Source organism: Oryx dammah, unplaced genomic scaffold, assembly GCF_014754425.2.
Source record: "Oryx dammah isolate SB20612 unplaced genomic scaffold, SCBI_Odam_1.1 HiC_scaffold_25, whole genome shotgun sequence".
Taxonomy (NCBI): Eukaryota; Metazoa; Chordata; class Mammalia; order Artiodactyla; family Bovidae; genus Oryx; species Oryx dammah.
In genome coordinates this window covers 73,386,454-73,406,823 of record NW_024070209.1, presented here as the reverse complement: position 1 = coordinate 73,406,823, position 20,370 = coordinate 73,386,454, and the positions used below count along the sequence as shown (strand labels likewise).

General features: G+C 46.7%; 1 protein-coding gene across 1 annotated transcript in view; it reads left to right on the top strand.

Moving 5' to 3' along the window:
• Window positions 1-20,370, top strand: part of EFR3B (EFR3 homolog B) — a 96,124-nt gene that overhangs the window by 23,536 nt on the left and 52,218 nt on the right. Inside the window, exon 2 of the mRNA XM_040224494.1 lies at window positions 19,262-19,338. Within this exon, the coding sequence (XP_040080428.1) occupies window positions 19,262-19,338 (77 nt within the window). The remainder of the gene's footprint in view (window positions 1-19,261; window positions 19,339-20,370) is intronic.

Genomic DNA, 20,370 nt, shown 5'->3' with positions numbered 1-20,370 from the left:
CCAGCAGGTCAAGCTGTTTTTCTTTTCTCCAAATCCCCTGTCCTAATTTAATCATAATTTTCATGTGAAAGTATATGAAGTATATGAAAGTGAGTCTCTCAATCATGTCTGACTCTTTGCAACCCCATGGACCATACAGTCCATGGAATTCTCCAGGCCAGAATACTGGAGTGGGTAGCCTTTCCCCTCTCCAGGGGATCTTCCCAACCCAGGGATCGAACCCAGGTCTCCTGCATTGCGGGTGGATTCTTTACCAGCTGAGCTATCAGGGAAGCCCTTAATTTTCATAGCTTGGGCCATACTGTGGATATAGTTTTGTGCATATATACCTTTCTCATCCATCACTCCACTCTAGGCATTTTTCCATGCTGTCACCTGGTCTTCCAAAGTATGCCAGTAAGGTTTGCACTTAAATTATTTATTCAAATGCGTTGCAGCCAGCTGGCTAAGTTACACTGGGTTCCTTCATTTGCAAACATCATGGTGGTAGTGCACACCTATGATTAATAGACATCAGAAAACAGAGTGCAATGCTACAGGCGTAATCAGCTTTCGGTGCATTGATTTTACTGGGTAGTGTTCTGGCCCTAATCTACCTTTTCTCATGGCCGGTCCCCAACCTCGCATGTCACTGTGGTGATGTGATATTACTGACATTGTCATTCCACAGTGGCAGGAAGAGTTTCTAAGCCCATTTCCAAGACCAGTGTGGGCAGGAAGCCACCGCTAGGGGGTGAGTCATCCCCATTTCTATCATTAATTCCAAGCTCCGGACCCCTCCCCCCACCTTTGTGCTGTCAGTCATGGTGTGGGTTGTTCTCACTCAGGTTTGGCCCATCTGGCTCTTCCTTTCTCTTTTGCCGCTACCCATATTTCCCTATGTCTGCATTCCAGCTCCTTTAAAAGAAAAATTATTTATTTGGCTGCCCTGGGTCTTAGTTCAGAGAAGGCGATAGCACCCCACTCCAGTATTCTTGCCTGGAAAACCCCATGGACGGAGGAGCCTGGTAGGGTGCAGTCCATGGGCTCACTGAGGGTCAGACAGGACTGAACGACTTCACTTTCACTTTTCACTTTCATGCATTGGAGAAGGAAATGGCACCCCACTCCTGTATTCTTGCCTAGAGAATCCCATGCATGGGGGAGCCTGGTGGGCTGCAGTCTATGGGGTAGCCCAGAGTCGGACACGACTGAAGTGACTTAGCAGCAGCAGCAGCAGGGTCTTAGTTGTGGCATGCAGGATCTAGTTCCCTGACCAAGGATCAAACCCGGGCCCCCTGCATTGGGAGCACAGTCTTAGCCACTGGACCACCAGGGAAGTCCCAGATTTGGCATCATCTGGCTCTTTCTTCTCTTTCTTTTCCTCACCACCTGTATTTCCCTATGTCTTGGTTCCAGCTCCTCTTGATGGCCTTCCTTCTTCTGCTGTCTCTAAACTCAAACTCCAGTGATCATATTACTCTTGATTGGTCTTCCTAGAGTACACTAGTCTCATCCTCTTATACCTCCTTTTCAATAAACCTCCAAATAATTCCCCCTTACCTAGAAGATCAAATCTGGATTCCTTACCTGGGCAGTCAGAGCTTCTTGTATCCTAAGGACTTGAGAGGCTTCTGCTTGGAACCACCTCTTGACCTAGTCTTGGCCATTTCCTGTTCCTGAAGAGGCAGTTCAAAGTCTCAAGTCTTAAAAATATCCACATCTCTTGACTCAAATTCTGAACATCTATCCTAGGAGATAATCCAGAAAGTGAAACAATCTGTAAGGTACACACCCTCATTTCAACCTTATATTTTTATTTTTTTAATTTTAAGTTTATTTATTTTTTAATTGAAAGATAATTGCTTTACAGAATCATGTTGGTTTCTGCCAAACATCAACATGAAACAGTCATAGTCAACCTTATTTTTTAATAGCATGAAAATATAAATGAGGTAAATGTCAAATAATATGGAAACAGTTCAGTAAATGGTTATAGATCTTCTCCCTGGAAATTTAAGCCGCACTAACAATGACAGTTCTGATGACAATTCAGCAACAGGAAAAATGCTTATGAAACAGGATGAAGGGACCAGAGAGCTCACCTTTATGGAGTGCCTACAGGAGGCTTCCCTGGTGGCTTAGCAGGTAAAGCGTCTGCCTGCAATGTGGGAGACCCAGGTTCAATCCCTAGGTCTGGAAGATCCCCTGGAGAAGGAAGTGGCAACCCATTCCAGTACTCTTGCCTGAAAAATCCCATGGACGGAGGAGTCTGGTAGGCTACAGCCCATGGGGACATGACCGAGCGACTTCATTTTCCACTTTCCACTGTGTACCAGCTCATGCTAGGTGCCTTTCTCATCTCCCACAGATGAAGAAATCAGCGGAGAGCTTGGATGACCTGTCTGAGGTCACACAGCTCATAGTCCTGTGCTAAGTCACTTCAGTCATGTCTGACTCTCTGTGACCCCGTGGGCTGTAGCCCAGCGGGCTCCTCTGTCAACTGGGTTCTCCAGGCGAGAATACTGGAGTGGGTTGCCATGCCCTCCTCCGGGGGCCCCAGGTATCAAACCCACGTCTCCTATGTCCCCTGCATTGGCAGATGGATACTTTACCACTGGAACCACCTGAAAAGCCCCATGTAATCCTTTACTTAACAGTTTCTCTTGCCTGGGCTGCCCCTCCCCTGAACTTTCTTTAAGGCTCTTGAAATTCTACTGTCCCTGAGAAGTCTTCCTTAACCAATCCAGCCTAGGGAGCGTGCCCTTACCTTTGAGTCACTGCCGTAACACGTGAAACTTTCCTTGAGAAACTTCAAGAAAAGTACACCCAGGCCAGCTTAGATTTTATTGACGGCGCCTTTTCTCTCCAACTAGACTGTAAGAGCCCCAAAAACCAGACTTGTGTCTTGGTAACACTTCACATCTCCAGGAAGCCTTTGGCACAACAGGGGCCCATGATAGGTGCTCAGTATGTGTGTTGGCAAACCTTATTTCTCCCTCCAGTTGTAGGCAACTGAGTGTGGGGCTGGCTGGCCACCCAAAGGACTTGTGGGGGAGGTTCTGGTGTGACACCGTGCTCCCCACCCCACGAGCAGATCAGTCTGGTGTCAAGTTCCTCTACTAGTTACTGTCTCCACTCAGAGGAAGTGAACTCTGCCTTCGCTGTATGCCAGCCTTTTTTTTTTTTGACGGTCTTTCTGTAGTTGCAGTGACCGGGGGCTATCGCACAGGATCTAGGTGGGCGGGCTCAGTAGTTGTGGCAATGGGCTTAGCTGCTCTGCAGCAAGTGTAATCTTTCCCGACCCGGGATTAAACTAGTGTGCCCTGCATTGGCAGGTGGATTCTTACCCACTGTACTACCAGGGAAGTCCTATATGCCATGCTTTAAAAAAAAAACTTATTTTGAGGGCTTCCCTGGTGGTCCAGTGGTTAAGAATCTGCCCTGCACGGGTTCAATCCCTGATCCAAGAACTAAGATCCCACATGCTGCAGGGCCACTGAGCCCCTGGGCCACAACTACTGAATCCCGCACACCCTAGAGCCCATGCTCCCCAACAAGAGAAGCCATCGCAATAAGAATCCCACGACCTGCAACTAGAGAAAGCCAGAGCATGGCAACAAAGACTCCAACAAAGACCCAGCTCAGCCATAAATAAATTTAAAAAGATTTATTATTTTGAAATATAGATTCCTAAGTAACTGCAAAGAAATGTACAGGAAGGGCCCCTGTACCTTCCACGCAGCCTCCTCCAATGTTAGCATCTTGCACAAGGATAGTTCAGTATCAATTCCAGGAAATCGGTGTGGGTACAGTCCACAGAGCTGGCTCAGATTTCCCCCATCATCAGTTGTACATAAATTTTATCATTTTCTACTCAAGTACTTTATCTTCATATCCCTGCCTAACGTATTTACTCTCACTTCAAATTGTATTGCTCTGAAGTCAGAGGGCCTTCCTTGTTCTGTTCCTGGCCTTGTTCATTGCTCCCTGAGTGATCCTGGGCAAATTAATTAACCTCTCTGAGCCCTGCTTTTTCTCCCCTAGAAAGTGATAATACTTCATGGGATTTAAAAAAAAACAAACAAAAAACTGGAAAGTGTTTAAGTTAGGCACATAATATAATAAGCACTCAGGAACTGTCAGTGTTTTCTTTCTACCCTCTTGCTTCATGGAAAGCCCTCTTTTTGTCACAATTGAAAGCCCTCTTTTTGTCTTATAAATAATGTTCAAAATTAGCTTCCTCTGACATGTTCCAATTCCATTTCTTAGCAATCCTACTCTGTGGATGTGTAGCACTTAATTAGAATGATCCTGATTATTTGATCCACATCTCTGTTGATTGTATTTTCGTTTCTGTTTTTACCTATCAACAATATATGGTATTTGAGGCCTGAGACCTCGGTGCTTTATTTTCTACAAGCCAACAGGTTGAAAGAGCTTTGGTTTGATGCCATCTACAGAACAAGGATACTTGTATCAACCTCATAGACTTTTGCAAAGAGTAAATGCATGGACGCAGGTGAGACACGTAGGGTGGTGCCTGGCACAGACCATCTGAAAACACGGTAGCTGCTGCTGTTGGTCAGAATAACCCCCAATCTGTTGTGCTTCTACTCAGAGATTTGTCCTTGGGTATCCCAGAGGTCATGTTTGTCTATGTGGATTTGGATTTAGATTTCTTAATAGCTGTTTGTGCACTCCAAGTATAAAACGAAAACAAAAGGCTTTAAGGGCCATTCTTGCTCTAAAATTCCATTTTATTCTATCCTGCCTTCTCTCTCCTAAGTAGGTGGTGCTAGTGGTAAAGAAGCCACCTGCCAGGCAGGAGACACAGGAGACCAGGGTTCGATCCTTGGGTCAGAAAGATCCCCTGTAGGAGGAAATGGCAACCCACTCTAGTATTATTTCCTGGAGAATTCCATGGACAGAGGACCCTGGTGGGCTACAGTCCATAGCGTCATAAAGAGTCGGACATGACTGAAGCAATTTAGCACACCTTCTCTCTCCTAAGTTAGGGAAGAGATTTTAATAATAACTACCATATTGGTATCGATGATGATAACAGCTACTATTTTTTTAATGCTTATTATATGCCAGAACAGTTCTAATAACTTGTGTCACCTTATCTAATGAGTTGAGTGAGTGCAAGTCACTCAGTCATGTCCAACTCTTTGTGACCCCATGGACCATAGAGTCTATGGAATTCACCAGGCCAGAATACTGGAGTGGGTAGCCATTTCTTTCTCCAGGGGATCTTCCCAACCCAGGGACAGAACTCAGGTCTCCTGCATTGAAGGCAGATTCTTTACCAGCTGAGCCACCAGGAAAGCCCAAGAATACTGGAGCAGGTAGCCTATCCTTTCTCCAGCATCTTATCTAGGCTTCACCACAAACCTATGAAGTAGGTTCTATTGTTCCCATTTTGCAGATGAGTAGCCCAAGGCACAGAAAGCTTGAAACCCTGCCTAAGTTTGCACATCTTGTGAGAGCTGAAACTAGGGTTGGAAATTAGGCTGCCTGGTTCCTGAAAATAGTTGGGATACATTTTTCCTGCTGTTAGTGTTTCCAAGAGACAAGGAATGGAAAAGCATTCTGTTTATTTTTATCTATTATTTGCTTGAAGTGTGATACCCAAGCCCAGGGAAGCTTACATTGTAAAGAATAGAAGCCCAACTGGACACATTTCTCTGTTTTTAAATGCCCATCCTCAATTAAGATGGCAATTAGATTAGCCAAGATTGGCCGGAAAGCAATGAGTGTATTGGAAGAGATGGAGTTCGAAAAAGTCAGGCTACTGACTGCTACTGGTTGTCTGTGAATTCAGACACAGCCTGGTCCAAACTGTCTCCCCAGGGAGAATTTAGCTGCTGTTTAATTCCACTTCCAATAAAATCTGTCTGGAAACTCGGACTCTGCCTCATTCCCCAAACACATTTGCGTCAGCACCTCCTCTTAGTCTTTCGATCCTGAATCATCCTTGGACAAGATAGCCAGGTCCTGGTGCCTAGAGATGCCCCCTCCACAGCACTGCTGGCCTCTCAGCCACCTGGCGCCGCTTGAGTTCCTTATCACCAAAAAAACCAGATCAGGCTCTCCCTGTACAATTTCTGGCTTTAATTATCAAAGGCAAATCACTGTATCATTCAGAATAATGAAAAATTGGAAACAGCCATGAAGATCTGGTCAAAAGATGGAATAATAAGTAACCTCTGAAATGAGGTTCTGAAAAAATTTAGTGAGATGACAGGTACAGTATAAGAACACAGGTTTTAATGTGATACTGTATGAGCACAATTTTATGTGCATATTTTCAAAATATGCATAAACACAGAAACTAGAACAAATACATTAAAATGTTAATAATTACAGTGCAATTACAAGTGATGTTTGCATTCATTTTAATTTTTTTTCCTATTTTACACTTTTATATGCATGAGCATGTATTCATTTGAAAATCTGAAATAAGGGAAAAGGGGAAAAGAGAAAAGAGAACTTTTATGATTTTCTTAAAGTTTTTCCCTTTGAAGACCTGTTGACTTTTCCTTTCATGGGTTTACCAGTACTTACCAGCTCTCTCCGCCTCAGGTCTTGCCTCTTCCAGGAAGTTTTCCTGGACTCATCACACTCCCAGAGATTTCTTCAGTTCTGGGGCTTCTTAGTCTCATTGTGAAATATCATCAACTTTAAATGTGGGTGGGTTTTATGTCCCAAACTAGAGAGTAAGTTCTTTGATGGCAGAACCTATCTATTTCAAACTTTTTCCTTTTCCCCACCCTACCCAGCAAGAATACTGTACAAAGTGCTAAAGTTCAGTTCACATCAGCTGGACACAAGACCTGGTCCTCATGGGAGGTTCTTGAATCTAACGCCCCTTTCTGTCTGAACTTTGTTCTGTTTCCTCCAATTCATTTCAAAGGAGTGTCTGTGCCATTAGCCGTGGGTTAAGTTTTATTGTAAATTGTTTGAAAAGAATTCAGTTTTCTTTGGTAAGGACGAGCAAGTTCAGCCCTTGCCTTTACAAGGGGATTGTAAAGCTAAGAAAATAAATATGAACTATTTTGAGCAAAAAGGCATTTTTCTTGGTGAATGGGGATAATGGCATTGATGTTTATAAAAAGGAAGCCAAGGTCTAGGAGAGGAGGTGACTTCCCTGGATCTCACGCTGATCAAAGGCATCACGCGTCATGCCAGCTTTCCTCAAGTCCTGCTGGGCTCCAAATACTGTACTGAGGTTGGGAGGAAATGAGACCTGAGGAATTTACAGTTTATCTGGGGGGTAGAAAATACGATTCACTGAAAAACAGCTTGAGCAAGCAGGAAGCAAGTAGAAGACTGTGTAGTATAACATGGTACTGGACTTCCCTGGTGGCACTGCGATTAAGAATCAATCCTCCTGCCACTGCAGGCGACACAGGTTTGATTCCTGGTCTGGGAAGATTCTGCATGCTGGGAAGCAACAAATCCTATGTGCCACAACTGCAGATCCCTGCTCTAAAGCCCATGCTCTGCAGCAAGAGAAGCCACCGCAGTGAGAAGCTGGCACACCACAACGAAGAGTAGCTCCCACTCTCCATATCTAGAGAAAGCCATGCCAAGTAATGAAGATCCAGCGCAGCCAAAAATAATTAATTACTTAATTTCTAAAGAAAGATAATATGGTACAAGGGGTATACAGAAGTTAGCTGGCAGAGGGGAAATAAAGCCTAGAGTTGGGGGTGTTATTAATGAAGGTCTTCTAAGGATGACTCAGCAGGAGCTGGGGTCTGCCAGCCCCCCAACCCCACCCAGTGTGATGACTTCTAGGCCCCCAGGACACTCTTGGGGCTCTGACTCCCCTGCTCCTTTACCGTCTCCAGTTTTTGCCCGGTCCCTATCACCTGAACATCCTCTCCTCCGCAGCTGTGGGCCTCAGCATGGTTGCATGGCCCCCCTCAGTCTGCTCTTCAGACCACCCTGTCCTTCTCACAGCTGGACTCTGCCGTGACTTCTGGCTGCTGGACAAGAGCTGTGCCAAGAGGAAGGACGTGAAGGCAGAACAACCCCCACCTTTCCAGGGCATCCCTTGTTGAATGCTAAGTGGCAGGGTTGACATGTAATGGAATGGTGAGCCACGTTCACGGCTTGGCTGTGCAGCAAACTAAATCAAGCGAAGATTTACCTCAAAACTACCCAGAGAATGAATGGAAGTGAGGAAATGGGCCCAGTGGCATTCACAAGGACTGGATATCAGGTGTCAAGAAGGTGACCTAGCACGGCAGCTGTGGCAAAGGAGAATGCAAGGTGAAACTGAGAAACTGTTCAGGATTAATTTTGAGGGAACGTGATGGGAAAAAAAAAATTAGGGGACCCTTATTGCAGAAATGGAGAAGAAAATGGCAACCCACTGCAGTATTCTTGCTTGGGAAATCCCATGGACAGAGGAGCCTGGTGGAGGTCCATGGGACAGTCCACGGGTTTGCAAAGAGTCAGACATGATTGAGTGCACACACACATACACATTGCAGAAGATCACATGCTGTGTGGCTTTGAGCAGGCATCTGACCTCTCTGATCCTGCTTCTTTTTTGATAAAATGAGAATAATAGTACATACCTTAGTGCTTTGTTATGAGTATTATACATACGGAAATATTTATAAAGTGTTTGGCCTAGTGCTTTGCACAGAGGTGGTAAACTGTGGTATTTTTTAGGTATTAAAGATCAGCATGACAGAGGCTGGATCGGCGATGACAATCTAAAGAATCTAATATTATATCTCAGGGGGCCTGGCAGACTATGCTGGGTTAGAAATAGGGAATTGGAGGGGAAGTGGCCTGGATGTTTAGAAGCATGATGTGCTTGGTGTTTTGAGAGCATTTGCTTGTTTCAAGCCTCCCATCACCCTTGGTAGTGAGTAAGCTCTGATCAAGGGGTCAGTTGAGTCAAAAAAACAGGATCAGGCAAGTGGAGCAAAGGAGGCCAGGGCAACGGCATGCGGGAGGTGTGAGCACACAGCTGCGGCCAGTGAGATGTCAGAGTCCACAGACGCTGCCAGCAACTGTGAGATCTGCCGTCGCATGCCGCCAGGCAGAGAGCTGGGCCAGGGCTTCTTACTCTGGCCGTGCGCCAGTCACAGAGGATCACCTCGGGCCCCTTCCTCGGAGACAGGAGGAGATTCTGATAGCAGGCTGGACTGGAGCCAGCAAGTGGGGCTGGGGGTAGGGGGGGTGGGGGCTGGCAGGCAGAGGGCCAGTGGGAGGCAGGGGCAGAGCAATGGAACCCAAAGACCCCCTTCCCCAACTCACACACCTGGAGGGAGTTTGGCCCCAGCGAGCCTGGCTCTGAGCCTCAGGTACCAACCCCAGAAGACAAGCTGGGCAGGATTCAGGAACTGGAGCCAATGGTTCTCAATAGAAACATTCCCCTAGCCCTCCCAGGACAAGGTCTTGTGAGCACCCGGGGATCTTTTGCTAAATGCCCTGTCGTTCCCTTAAAGTGAGTGAAAGTGTTAGTCGCTCAGTCATGTCTGACTTTGCGACCCCCTGGACTGTAGCCCACCAGGCTCCTCTGTCCATTGGATTTCCCAGGCAAGAACACTGGAGTAGGTCGCCATTCCTTTCCCTTACTGACTTTGAAATCCATGATTGCTTTTCTCCCAGTCACACACTCTTTCCTTTATTCAACAGATGTGTGTGACCATTGCCCCCCACCTCCCCGCCATAGGTTACATCCTGTTCAGGCTCCGGGATGCACAGGTCAAATAGGCACGCCTCCTGCTCTCCAGGAACTTACCTTCGAAGGGGGCAGACAGAGTGTGGACACAAACAAAAGATGTTGATCGGTAAAAAGTGCTACGAAGGGAAATAGGGATCGAAAATTAAAGGAGGATGGTGGTTGGGGAAATTCTCTAGTTAGGTGACACTGGGGCAAACCCTTGAGGGAAATGAGCATGGGAGCCTGGAGGAAACACAGAGAAACCTTCCCGGTAGGTAATATTAAGTCAAGGGCCCTGAAGCAGGATGGTGTGCAAAGAGGCCCCTGAGGCTGGGGCAGGATGAACTATAGGGAGATGACTGGGGCAGGTCTAAAGATTCTTAGTGTTTACAAAATTGGAGGAAGCCACTGAAATGAAGCCACTGAGTGTCATTAGACACTCTGTTAATCTCACTGATTTGATTTTTCAGTAAAACCAGAGCAGCTGTATATTTACTAGTGAAACTGGCCATATCACGTTTCCCTCTCTTTCTTAAAAAATAGGTATAAAAATGTTAGGTAAGACAAGTCCTAGTGACAGAAAAGCATCCTTATTAAATTTACTTTTGGCATCCATGGTTTAATCTGCCAGACCTGATCCCCAGAGATGGGGAGAAGGCCCTAGTAGAGAGTGCTTCTCTCTTAGAAATAAAATGGCTCAGAATCTAAAAGGTTCTTTTAATAGGGACTTGGCTGTGAGTTGAACTCCATATACTTCTATGTATGAACATTAAGAAATAAGTACCATTAGAAGCCGGACTAAAGAAATATGCTAAAATGTATCACAATCTCTCATAACAAAGAACTGTTTTCAATTCCTTTTAAATATCTTCTATTCTTTGGGCTTCTTTTCCCTTGGCCTGGTTGTGGCTACTTTGAAATGACCTTCTTCTGGTGGGAAGCTTTCGAGGGGGTAAAGCGTCTACCTGCAATGCAGGAGACCTCAGTTCATTCCCTGGGTCGGGAAGCTTTCCCTGGAGAAGGAAATGGCAACCCACTCCAGTATTCTTGCCTGGAGAATCCCATGGACGGAGGAGCTTGGTGGGCTACAGTCCATGGGGTCGCAAAGAGTCGGACACGACTGAGCGACTTCACTTTCTTCTGGTGAGAAGCTTTCGAGGGGTGCCTGTGGGTTCCGGTCACCTCCTGAGCTGCTGTGACATGCAGAGGCCAGGGGTTCCTGACCAAGCCCTCAGACTCTTTGCCTTATCAGAGAGGAGACCTTTATCTGCTGCTTTGATTACCTACCCAGGAAGCTTTCGGTGCCACTCAGGGTTTTCTGCCTTCTGGCTGCAATTCCAAATCACTTTACTTATATGACTGATCATCTGCTTTCTAAGTAGAGCGGATTTAAATTGGTAAATAGCTTTGGGTTTATTTCCCTCAATGATCCTTTCTTGTGTTTCTTTCCTTGAATTAGGATATGGTCAGCTCTATGGCTTCATAGTTGTCTACCCCATCCTCTTTTGAAAGTTACTGTGATTACTTAAAAACAAACAAAAAGTGGTTAACATTTTCTATACTCCTCCACCCCCAACCCCTGGCCAAAACAGTGCTATTAACTTTGCTTCTTCCTTTTCTTAAAACTGGGTATGTAAAAGGTTAAATAACAAACTTTAGAGCCCAACATAGCAGAACAGTTTTCAGACACTTGTATGCTGATTTCCTCATGTAAATACTCTCCACTACCTGAATTTTTTTCAAAGTTCAACTATTAGACATTATTTTACTTGGCTTCAAGCCTTTATAAATGCATATGAAGAAAAATGCATAAACCTTCTGGAAGACTATTGATCAGCTACCAGTATCTCTTGAATTAGATAATCAGACAGGGATTTTGATGGAATGGGTGCTAATAAGGGAGTATTTCTGGGGTCAGTGTGAGCAGCTTGAAGTCCCCAAATGTCTTAGCTTGGAGGACCTTGGGGAATGGGCAGAGAAATGAGAAAAAGAAAAGTGAAAGGCTTTATAGGAAAGTAGTGGGTGGGGAAAACAGGAAGACAGTGACAAAGGAAGGGGACAAGGCAGCCATCCTTGGGGATCGGCTCCTCCTCCCCTGAGCAATCAGGTTCTCTAATGCACCAGTGCTCACTAAGCGCCAGTGACCCTCAGATCTTCAGCCTGGTCTCTCCCATGAGTCTCAGCGCTCCCCACAACTAACTGGATGATCCAAACTAGGTGACGTCGCCCCCCTAGTCCCAGCCACCTCCGTCTCCTGCATTTCAGTCAAGGGTGTTGTGGTCTCCAGTCGCTGGAACAGAAAGCCCGCAGTCATGCTTCATACCTTCCTCTTCTTTCCCGCAGAGCCTCTCACGTCTTGCTGATTCTTCTGATATCACCCAGTTCAGGTATCTGCCCCTCACCTGGGGCGATTCACGGTTCATTTAGGCAAAATCTAACCGCTTCAGCCTGTTGTTCAAGGCTGTGCTCAGTCTGGCCCCAGTCTGATCTTCTGTATTTTTCCTTCTAGAAATTTAGAGGAAAAAAAGAAAAAGAGAGAATCCAGGAAGATGCTATCATTTAATCTCCAGCCCTCTAAGAAGGTGGGAGAAGGAAATGGCAACCCACTCCAGTACTCTTGCCTGGAAAATCCCATGGACGGAGGAGCCCCATAGGCTCCAGTCCATGGGGTTGCAAAGAGTTGGACATGACTGAGTGACTTCACTTTCACTTTCTTTCACTTTCCTCTAAGAAGGAACCATATCATCTTCATTTTTCTTATGAGGAAACTTGGATTTAGATTAAGTAACTTACTCAAGATCAAACAAGTAAGAAGTTAGGAGAGCTGAAGTTTCAACCTGAGCCTGCCTGACTCCAGAGCCCAAATTCTTAGCCCCTGTGCTCTGGTGCCTTGCAATCTCAAAGTGTGGTCCCTGGACCAGGGCCGTCAGCATCACCTGGAGCCTGGTGGGAATGCAGAGGCTCAGGCCCCAGCCCTGGTCTGCTGAAGCAGAATCTGCATTTTAATAAGATCCCCAGATGATGAGTGTGCTCTTTAGAGTTTGCAGTTGTAGAGGAGGAAAAAGTTTTCTTTGACCCTCTTAGAGTCCCTGGCTGGGTCTAAAAATGAAGCTGACAGAGAGAGAGATTAACAGGAGAGATGCAGACAAATGTGATTGAATTCTCACACGTGCATGGAAGCATTCACAAGAGAACGAAAACCCGAAGAAGTGACCAGAGCAAAGAGATTTTATACCTTTTAGGCAAAGAAACAATGCATTTGTGAAGAACTGACCTGTGGGTAGTGAAGGGTGAAGAAATAAGTGGGAGGATAAGGGTTCAGTTCAGTTCAGTTCAGTCGCTCAGTCGTGTCCAACTCTTTGCGACCCCATGAATTGCAGCACGCCAGGCCTCCCTGTCCATCACCAACTCCCGGAGTTCACGAAGACTCATGTCCATCGAGTCCATGATGCCATCCAGCCATCTCATCCTCTGTTGTCCCCTTCTCCTCCTGCCCCCAATCCTTCCCAGCATCAGAGTCTTTTCCAATGAGTCAACTCTTTGCATGAGGTGGCCAAAGTACTAGAGTTTCAGCTTCAGCATCATTCCCTCCAAAGAAATCCCAGGGCTGATCTCCTTCAGAATGGACTGGTTGGATCTCCTTGCAGTCCAAGGGACTCTCAAGAGTCTTCTCCAACACCACTGTTCAAAAGCATCAATTCTTCGGCGCTCAGCCTTCTTCACAGTCCAACTCTCACATCCATACATGACCACTGGAAAAACCATAGCCTTGACTAGACGGACCTTTGTTGGATAAGGGTTAGTTTAACAATGTTTGTTTGCAGATTTCTCTGGTGACTTCTTAAAAATCTGCCTCCAGTTTGTCGTTGTTGTTTAGTCGCTAAAGTAAGAGAAACGTTTATTTCCTATCTTTAGGCAAAAAGGGGGGAGCTTTTTCTGCCTTTTGCTGCTGCTTAATTGCTTTCAGCTCAAGACAGTTTTTTATGTCAAAGAGGCATATTTGGGATGACATACTCTGGTTTCCTTCAAGATGCACTGCCCTAGTGGTCCTTGCCTTTCTGTATAAGCCTGGTCTAGCTCCCTAGCTAATGCATCCCTTCCCTGGAATAGTACCTAAGAACATCAGTATCTCTAGAGGTAGATTTTGGGGTTTCAAATCCTGAATAACTATGAGGCTCTAGGCAGGTAACTTAACCTTTTGGTGCCTCAACTTCCACATCTGTAAAAATGGGAATAAAAACAATACCTACCCCATGGGGTTGTAGGCTTAATGAGTTGATGCTTGTAAAGTATTTCAGCACTGTGTCTGACACATAGGTCCATCTAGTGTGCCAACAAAGGTCCATCTAGTCAAAGCTATGGTTTTTCCAGTAGTCATGTATGGACGTGAGAGTTTGACCATAAAGAAAGCTGAGCACTGAAGAATTGATGCTTTTGAACTGTGATGTTGGAGAAGACTCTTGAGAGTCCCTTGGACTGCAAGGAGATCAAACCAGTATCCTGAAGGAAATCAGTCCTAAATATTAATTGGAAAGACTGATGCTGAAGCTGAAGCTCCAATACTTTGGCCACCTGATGCAAAGAACTAACTCATTGGTAAAGACCCTGATGCTGGGAAAGATTGAAGGCAGGAGGAGAAGAGGATGAGATGGTTGGATGGCTTCACCGACTCAATGGACATGAGTTTGAGCAAGCTCTAGGAGTTGGTTATGGATGGGGAAGCCTGGCATGCTGCGGTCCCTGGGGTCACAAAGAGTCAGACACGACTCAGCAACTGAACTGAACTGACCATAAGAAGTAAAGCAGCCACTGCCCTGTGACTCCCGCCCCTCATCGTCTTGTCTGTCCTCTCCTGCGAAGCCTTCTCCCAACCAGCAGAGCTCAAGGTGTTTTTTCCCTTTCTAGATTCTATTGCAGATGGTCTGGGACTTCAATCATAGGATTGTACCTTAGGGGAAAATCTTCTCTTATTATATTAATGAGAAAACTGAGTCTCAAAGATCAAATGGCAGAACTGGGACTTGAACTCAAAACCTTTTAAACTCCAAAATTAGCACTGTTTCTGTTAATAGTGACTCTGTGAAGCATAGTTGCCACCAATAACCCCTGTTGTTTGAAGAGTTGATAACAGTCACCTTCTGTAGAGACAGATCAGTAATACCATTTGGATTTCTTTTCTGGTCTTAGTCTATTCAAGTATACTACTGGGCCAATTTCACTAATTTTACACTTTTAAAAAAGTGTCCATTTCATCTGATATTAAGGTGTTCCTTTTTCAACACTTTTCTCCCTGTGTATGTTCCATTTTTGTTCCTAAACTTATTATTTGGTGTATCTCTTTTTCTTTGATAACTGGCAATGTGTATCTTTTGGTGTTTGCCTGTGAGTATTTTCAAATAATGAGGTCGTATTTTGTGATTATTTTGCTATTTGTTTTCTGTTTCCTTAACATCTTCTCATATTTTAACTCCATTTCTCTTTTCATTTTGTTAAGTTTCAAACTTAATCCACTTATTTTAATTATTTCTTATATTCTAAAATAAAATCCTATTTAAGACCTTAAAAAAAAATAGCACTGTTTCCCATGCACTCTATTTACAGCAGTATATAGCTTTCTGTTCCCATCTAGTGCATACATGTTAAGTTGCTTGTGTCCGACTCTTTGCAACCCTATGGGCTGTAGCCCGCCAGGCTCCTATGTCCATGGGATTTCCCAGGCAAGAATACTGGAGTGGGTTGCCATGCCCTCCTCTGGGGGATCTTCCTGATGCAGGGGGTCGAACCCGTGTCCCTTGCATCTCCTGCATTGGCTGCTGCTGCTAAGTCGCTTCAGTCGTGTCCAACTCTGTGAGACCCCATAGACAGCAGCCCACCAGGCACCCCCATCCCTGGGATTCTCCAGGCAAGAACACTGGAGTGGGTTGCCATTTCCTTCTCCAATGCATGAAAGTGAAAAGTGAAAGTGAAGTCTCTCAGTCGTGTCCGACTCTTCGAGACCCCATGGACTTCAGCCCACCAGGCTCCTTCGTTCATGGGATCTTCCAGGCAAGAGTACTGGAGTGGGGTGCCATTGGCAGGTTCTTTACCACTAGCACCACTTGGGAAGCCCTCCCACATAGTAGGCAATATATATGCCTTGAAAAAAGAATATTAAAAGTATTTATCATGTTGCTATTTATAAGAATGAAAAATGGGGAGATGCTGATTTGAAATTTTAAATAGATTTCTTTGCCTTATGACTTTTCAGAGGCTTTAGTAAGCTTATTTGCCTGCGAATCTAAAATGGGGGATTTGGTGTGCATGGTTTCATAGATTTATTTGTCCTCAGACCCTTTTTCTGAAGAGTGCTTGTTAGTTACCCACCACAGCTGCTCTCCTGTGACCCTCCAACAGCCATCTAGTCCCGTGGGCTCTCTCCAGTGAGCCTCTTGCTTTATCTTTCAACAGCATTTGACTCTGGTCTGTTGTGTACGCTGGAAATATGTCATATTTGCATTGAGGTTTGTGGACCTGATGCTGAGGCAGGAAAGTTTGGAAATGCTGACTTTGAGAAGCCGGCCAGCAGTGACTGGAGGTTCAGGTCAATTTATCATTGCAGACCCATAGGCCAGTGAGGTTAGGTCTTCTGAAGGAATGTTCTGGGACTCTCACTTCTTAGGCCTCCAGTTGTCCCTTTGCCTTGGTCACCATTACTGAGTAAGTGAATGGTGGGGAAGCTGCACTAAGATGTTCCAGCCAGCATGGACCAGCTGGCAGTCTGGGAAGGGCTCTGCCGCCCTGGGCTGGGGAATGTGGGAGGAAGGGCAGCTGGTGGTGATCTGCCCTGAGTGCTTTGCAGCATAAACTCATTTGGCCTCACAGCAGCCCCAAGCGCTAAACCAGGATACCCGCACCCACAGAATGCCACTCCTCGCACAGAATCACATCTGGGAAGTGGCAGTGCCAGGATTTGATTTGAAACTTATGCTGTTGCCCACTTGGCCTCAACTAGCCCCTGCCCTCCAGGAGTAAGAGGAGGCTGGAATGAAAGAGTGGACAAGAAGGAATCACTAAGATGTAAGTCAAGTTAGTTGCTCAGTCGTGTCCAGCTCTTTGCAATCCCGTGGACTATAGCCTCTGTCCGTGGGATTCTCCAGGCAAGAATACTAGATTGGGTTGCCATTTCCTTCTCCAGGTGATCTTCCTAACCCAGGGATTGAACCCCGGTCTCCTGCACTGCAGGGAGATTGTTTACCGTCTGAGCCACCAAGGAAGCCTGTAGGTCCGGAAGCACCCAGAAGCAGGGCAGCTCTGCTGACCGGGCACTTGCTCGCCTCTTGTTCTACAGATTTCTCACCTCTCCCCCCAGGAGGGAAATGCCCGGGCCTCCATGTGATGGGTTCCCCCTGCCTTATGGCTTCTGGGGGCCTCTGTGCTGGAAGAGGGACCCTTGCACAGAGATTTATACCCTAAGTACCCAAAATAGGCTTGTGCTTTCTCAGACAAGCCTGGGTTTCTAACAACCGTGAGCTTGGCCTCAGTGCAGGGCAGGTCCCAGCTCACGGGTCCTTCAGAAAGGTTTGAAAATGGGACTGACATTGGAGGGCTTGGGGGCTCTAATTTCTCCTTGTCTCTAGTTCTGATTCCCTTGAAGATGAAAACAGATCCATGTTGCTGTTTTGGCGCGCAGGGCCCGTGCTCTGGGGCTTCCTAGAAGAAGTGCACTGATGGCCGCACTGGGCAGAGGGTCCAAGGGCAGGTTTCAATCCTGAGCCTCGGGCTCAGGGTCTCCACAGGGAGCTGCCCCATCACAAGAGATAGCCCTGGATGCCAGCCAGCTGGAGCCCTCACACCTTCTCCCAGGTGGGCAGGGAGTAGATGAGGCGACGTCAGTGCCAGTTCAGCCCAGAAAGATGGAACCCAGAGGCCAGTGTGCAGCTGTGGACTGGTCCTACCATCCTCCTTGTGCCTGGGGTGGGTGAGGGACTGGGGGACACACTGGGACCCTGGTGGTCTTTTGGTATCAGAAATCTGATATCCTGCCTTTGGAGTGTCCCATTTCCCCAGGGACACGCCCATCCCCTAACACCCGAGTCTCTCTGGGAGCCCAGATTGCCCCGTTCCTTCCTCCTCCTGGTGGTGCCGCCTACCCCTGACCCCCTCCCAATCCAGGTCCCCCCACTCCTCCCCCCAACAGCTTTTCTCTCCACTGTAAAGCTCTTTGTGGCTCTTTGTGTGATTAAAGTAATTCCCACTAAAGTAATTCATTCTTCTCTGAATGACCCGTAGGCTTGATTCTTCCAGGGCACCTTTGCGTTTCAAGTAGAGCATTTGTACAAACAAAATTAAGCGTTAATTGGTAGAGTGAGAAGGCAATTATTTTGGAAGGGGGTGGACTTTCCCAGGCCCTTCCCTGCCATCCTCTCCGCTCCCTCAGGGGTCACTGCCCCACTTCCCAATTCTGGGAGGGTGCAACTGGGATATGCCAAGGGAAGTGTCTGCCGAGGATGAAAGGGAGGAAAAAAGCAGTGGCTCTAATTGAAAACTTTTTACGGTGGGACCTCTAGAATCAAGTTTTTATTTTCCCAAGGTTTGTTCTATTATCACTAATTTCTTAACACTATCTCACAAAGGAGCTCACGTCAGTCTGCAGCTTTCTGACAACGTACATTATTCTTTCACTCAGCCACTTCGGTCGTGCCCAATTCTTTGTGACCCCGTGAACTGCAGCCCACCAGGCTCCTCTGTCTATGGGATTTCCTAAGCAAGAATACTGGAGTGGGTTGCCATTTCCTTTTTCAGCGGATCTTCCCGACCCAGGAATCAAACCTGAGTTTCCTATGGCTCCTGCATTGTAGGAATCTTTACCACTGAGCCACCAAGGAAGCCCACGTTATCTTAGGTTTTTGTTTTGCCCCAGACTGGTGAGAATCCCCTGTGGTGGAAGAGGGCTGGTGTTGGGAACCACCGACCAGGTGGCCCCTGGAAACCCTCCAGCTCTCAAAGACCACAGCTTTCAAACACCGTGGTCTCGCTGTATTAAAGATGCATTTTCAAAGGTTAATAATTAATGGCAATGTTAATTTATCATAGTTTCACATAGCATTCTATAATAGAAATGGCCCCAGGAGAGAGGATGGTAAAGGAGATTGAGAACCAGAGTGGAGAAGAAGTGGACAGAAAGCGAGAGGGTAGGGTAGGTGGAGTAACCGCTCTTCCCAGCTGGACGATCTCCCAGGACCTGGGGAAGTCTTGGGCTGCAGGAGGCAGTTTTATATAGTCTTGGCCCAGAGTGTGTGTGTGTGTGTGTGTGTGTGTGTGTGTGTGCACGCACATGCACATGCGTGCACACACGTGTGCTCAATGGTCTGGCTTCCTGAACAAATTCTGATCTGCTGGCACCTATGCCTGATCCCCAAGCGAAAGACACCAAACAAGAAAGACAATGTCTTAGAGTGGGGGCGGGGTGGGGAAACAGCAGGAAGGACCGAGGCCCTGGTGCTCTAACGGAGGGACCCTTCTGTTTCCAGCCTGGATTTGGTTTCTCAGAAGCCACCCAGCCTGGCCCCGGGAGGCTTAGCTCACAGGGCATTCTCGTTGCTGTTCCAGGTGTGTGTGGCTGCTGCGGTGCCCTGCGCCCCAGGTACAAAAGGCTGGTGGACAACATCTTCCCTGAGGATCCCGAGGTGGGTCGAATCTCCTGCCTCCAGTGTGCCTCTCACTGTCTCACCCGATCCAGGGCCCTAGGGGCTGCCACAAGGAGAGGCGAGCCCCCCAAGGTCACTCAGACACCCCGAAACCACAGCCACAGCCCTGTCAATGACCAGAGGCAGTTGGAAGCCTGAAAGCTGAGGATCTTCGGACCCCTCTGAAGGCAAGATCTGCAGAGGGCTCTGAAGTCTGTCTTGGTGCTTCCGGCCGCTGCTGAGCATCTTGCTCACTCGTCTCTCTCTGAGTGATAGTTCCTGGAGCCACTAACTCTCTGGAGGGTACTGTTTCCCTGACATCAGGGGTGAGCATTTCCCTTCCTAGGTTTTGGCTCTGGAGCTCACGGTCTTCTGTGTGCTCCCTCGGGTATCTGCCAGGTGTCAGGTGGGCACACCAGCCGCCTGGTTTCTTGGTTTCCAAGCCGCCACTCAACTGTCAGACTGCAATGTGGGTCATGTGGTTTCAGGAATGTCAAGGTTTGATGTACTTGACTTGCTCTCTGGAAATCAGTGGCCTTTTCTTGATGGGCAGGGGTTGGGGAGGTCACATTTCCAGCATCCTCTGGACAGTTCCCTGAAAGCTGTAGAATAGAGCTGCCTTCTTTCTGCTCACTTCTTGATTTTGGAGATCCAAAACGTTTTAATTCTGGATTGCTTTCATTGAAGTCTTGTCATCCATTACTATACACATGCATTCACACACATACATATACATTCATGAACATATACATATAAGTGTGTAAACCCATATCATATACACATGCACACCTATATGTACATTTCTATCACTTACTATTTTTATTTATAGCTAGCACACTTTGGGCTAGGTTGTGAGCTCCTAGAGAGCGGGGTCTATGTTTTAATCATCTCTGTATCCCCGAAACCCACATGTTGCCTGTCACATACATGATGGGCACTCTGTTAAACATTGATTAAATTGAATGATCACTTACCTTTGGACTTGAACTCTTCTAGCCATCACATGGCCACAGTGAGGATGACCTGTCTTTT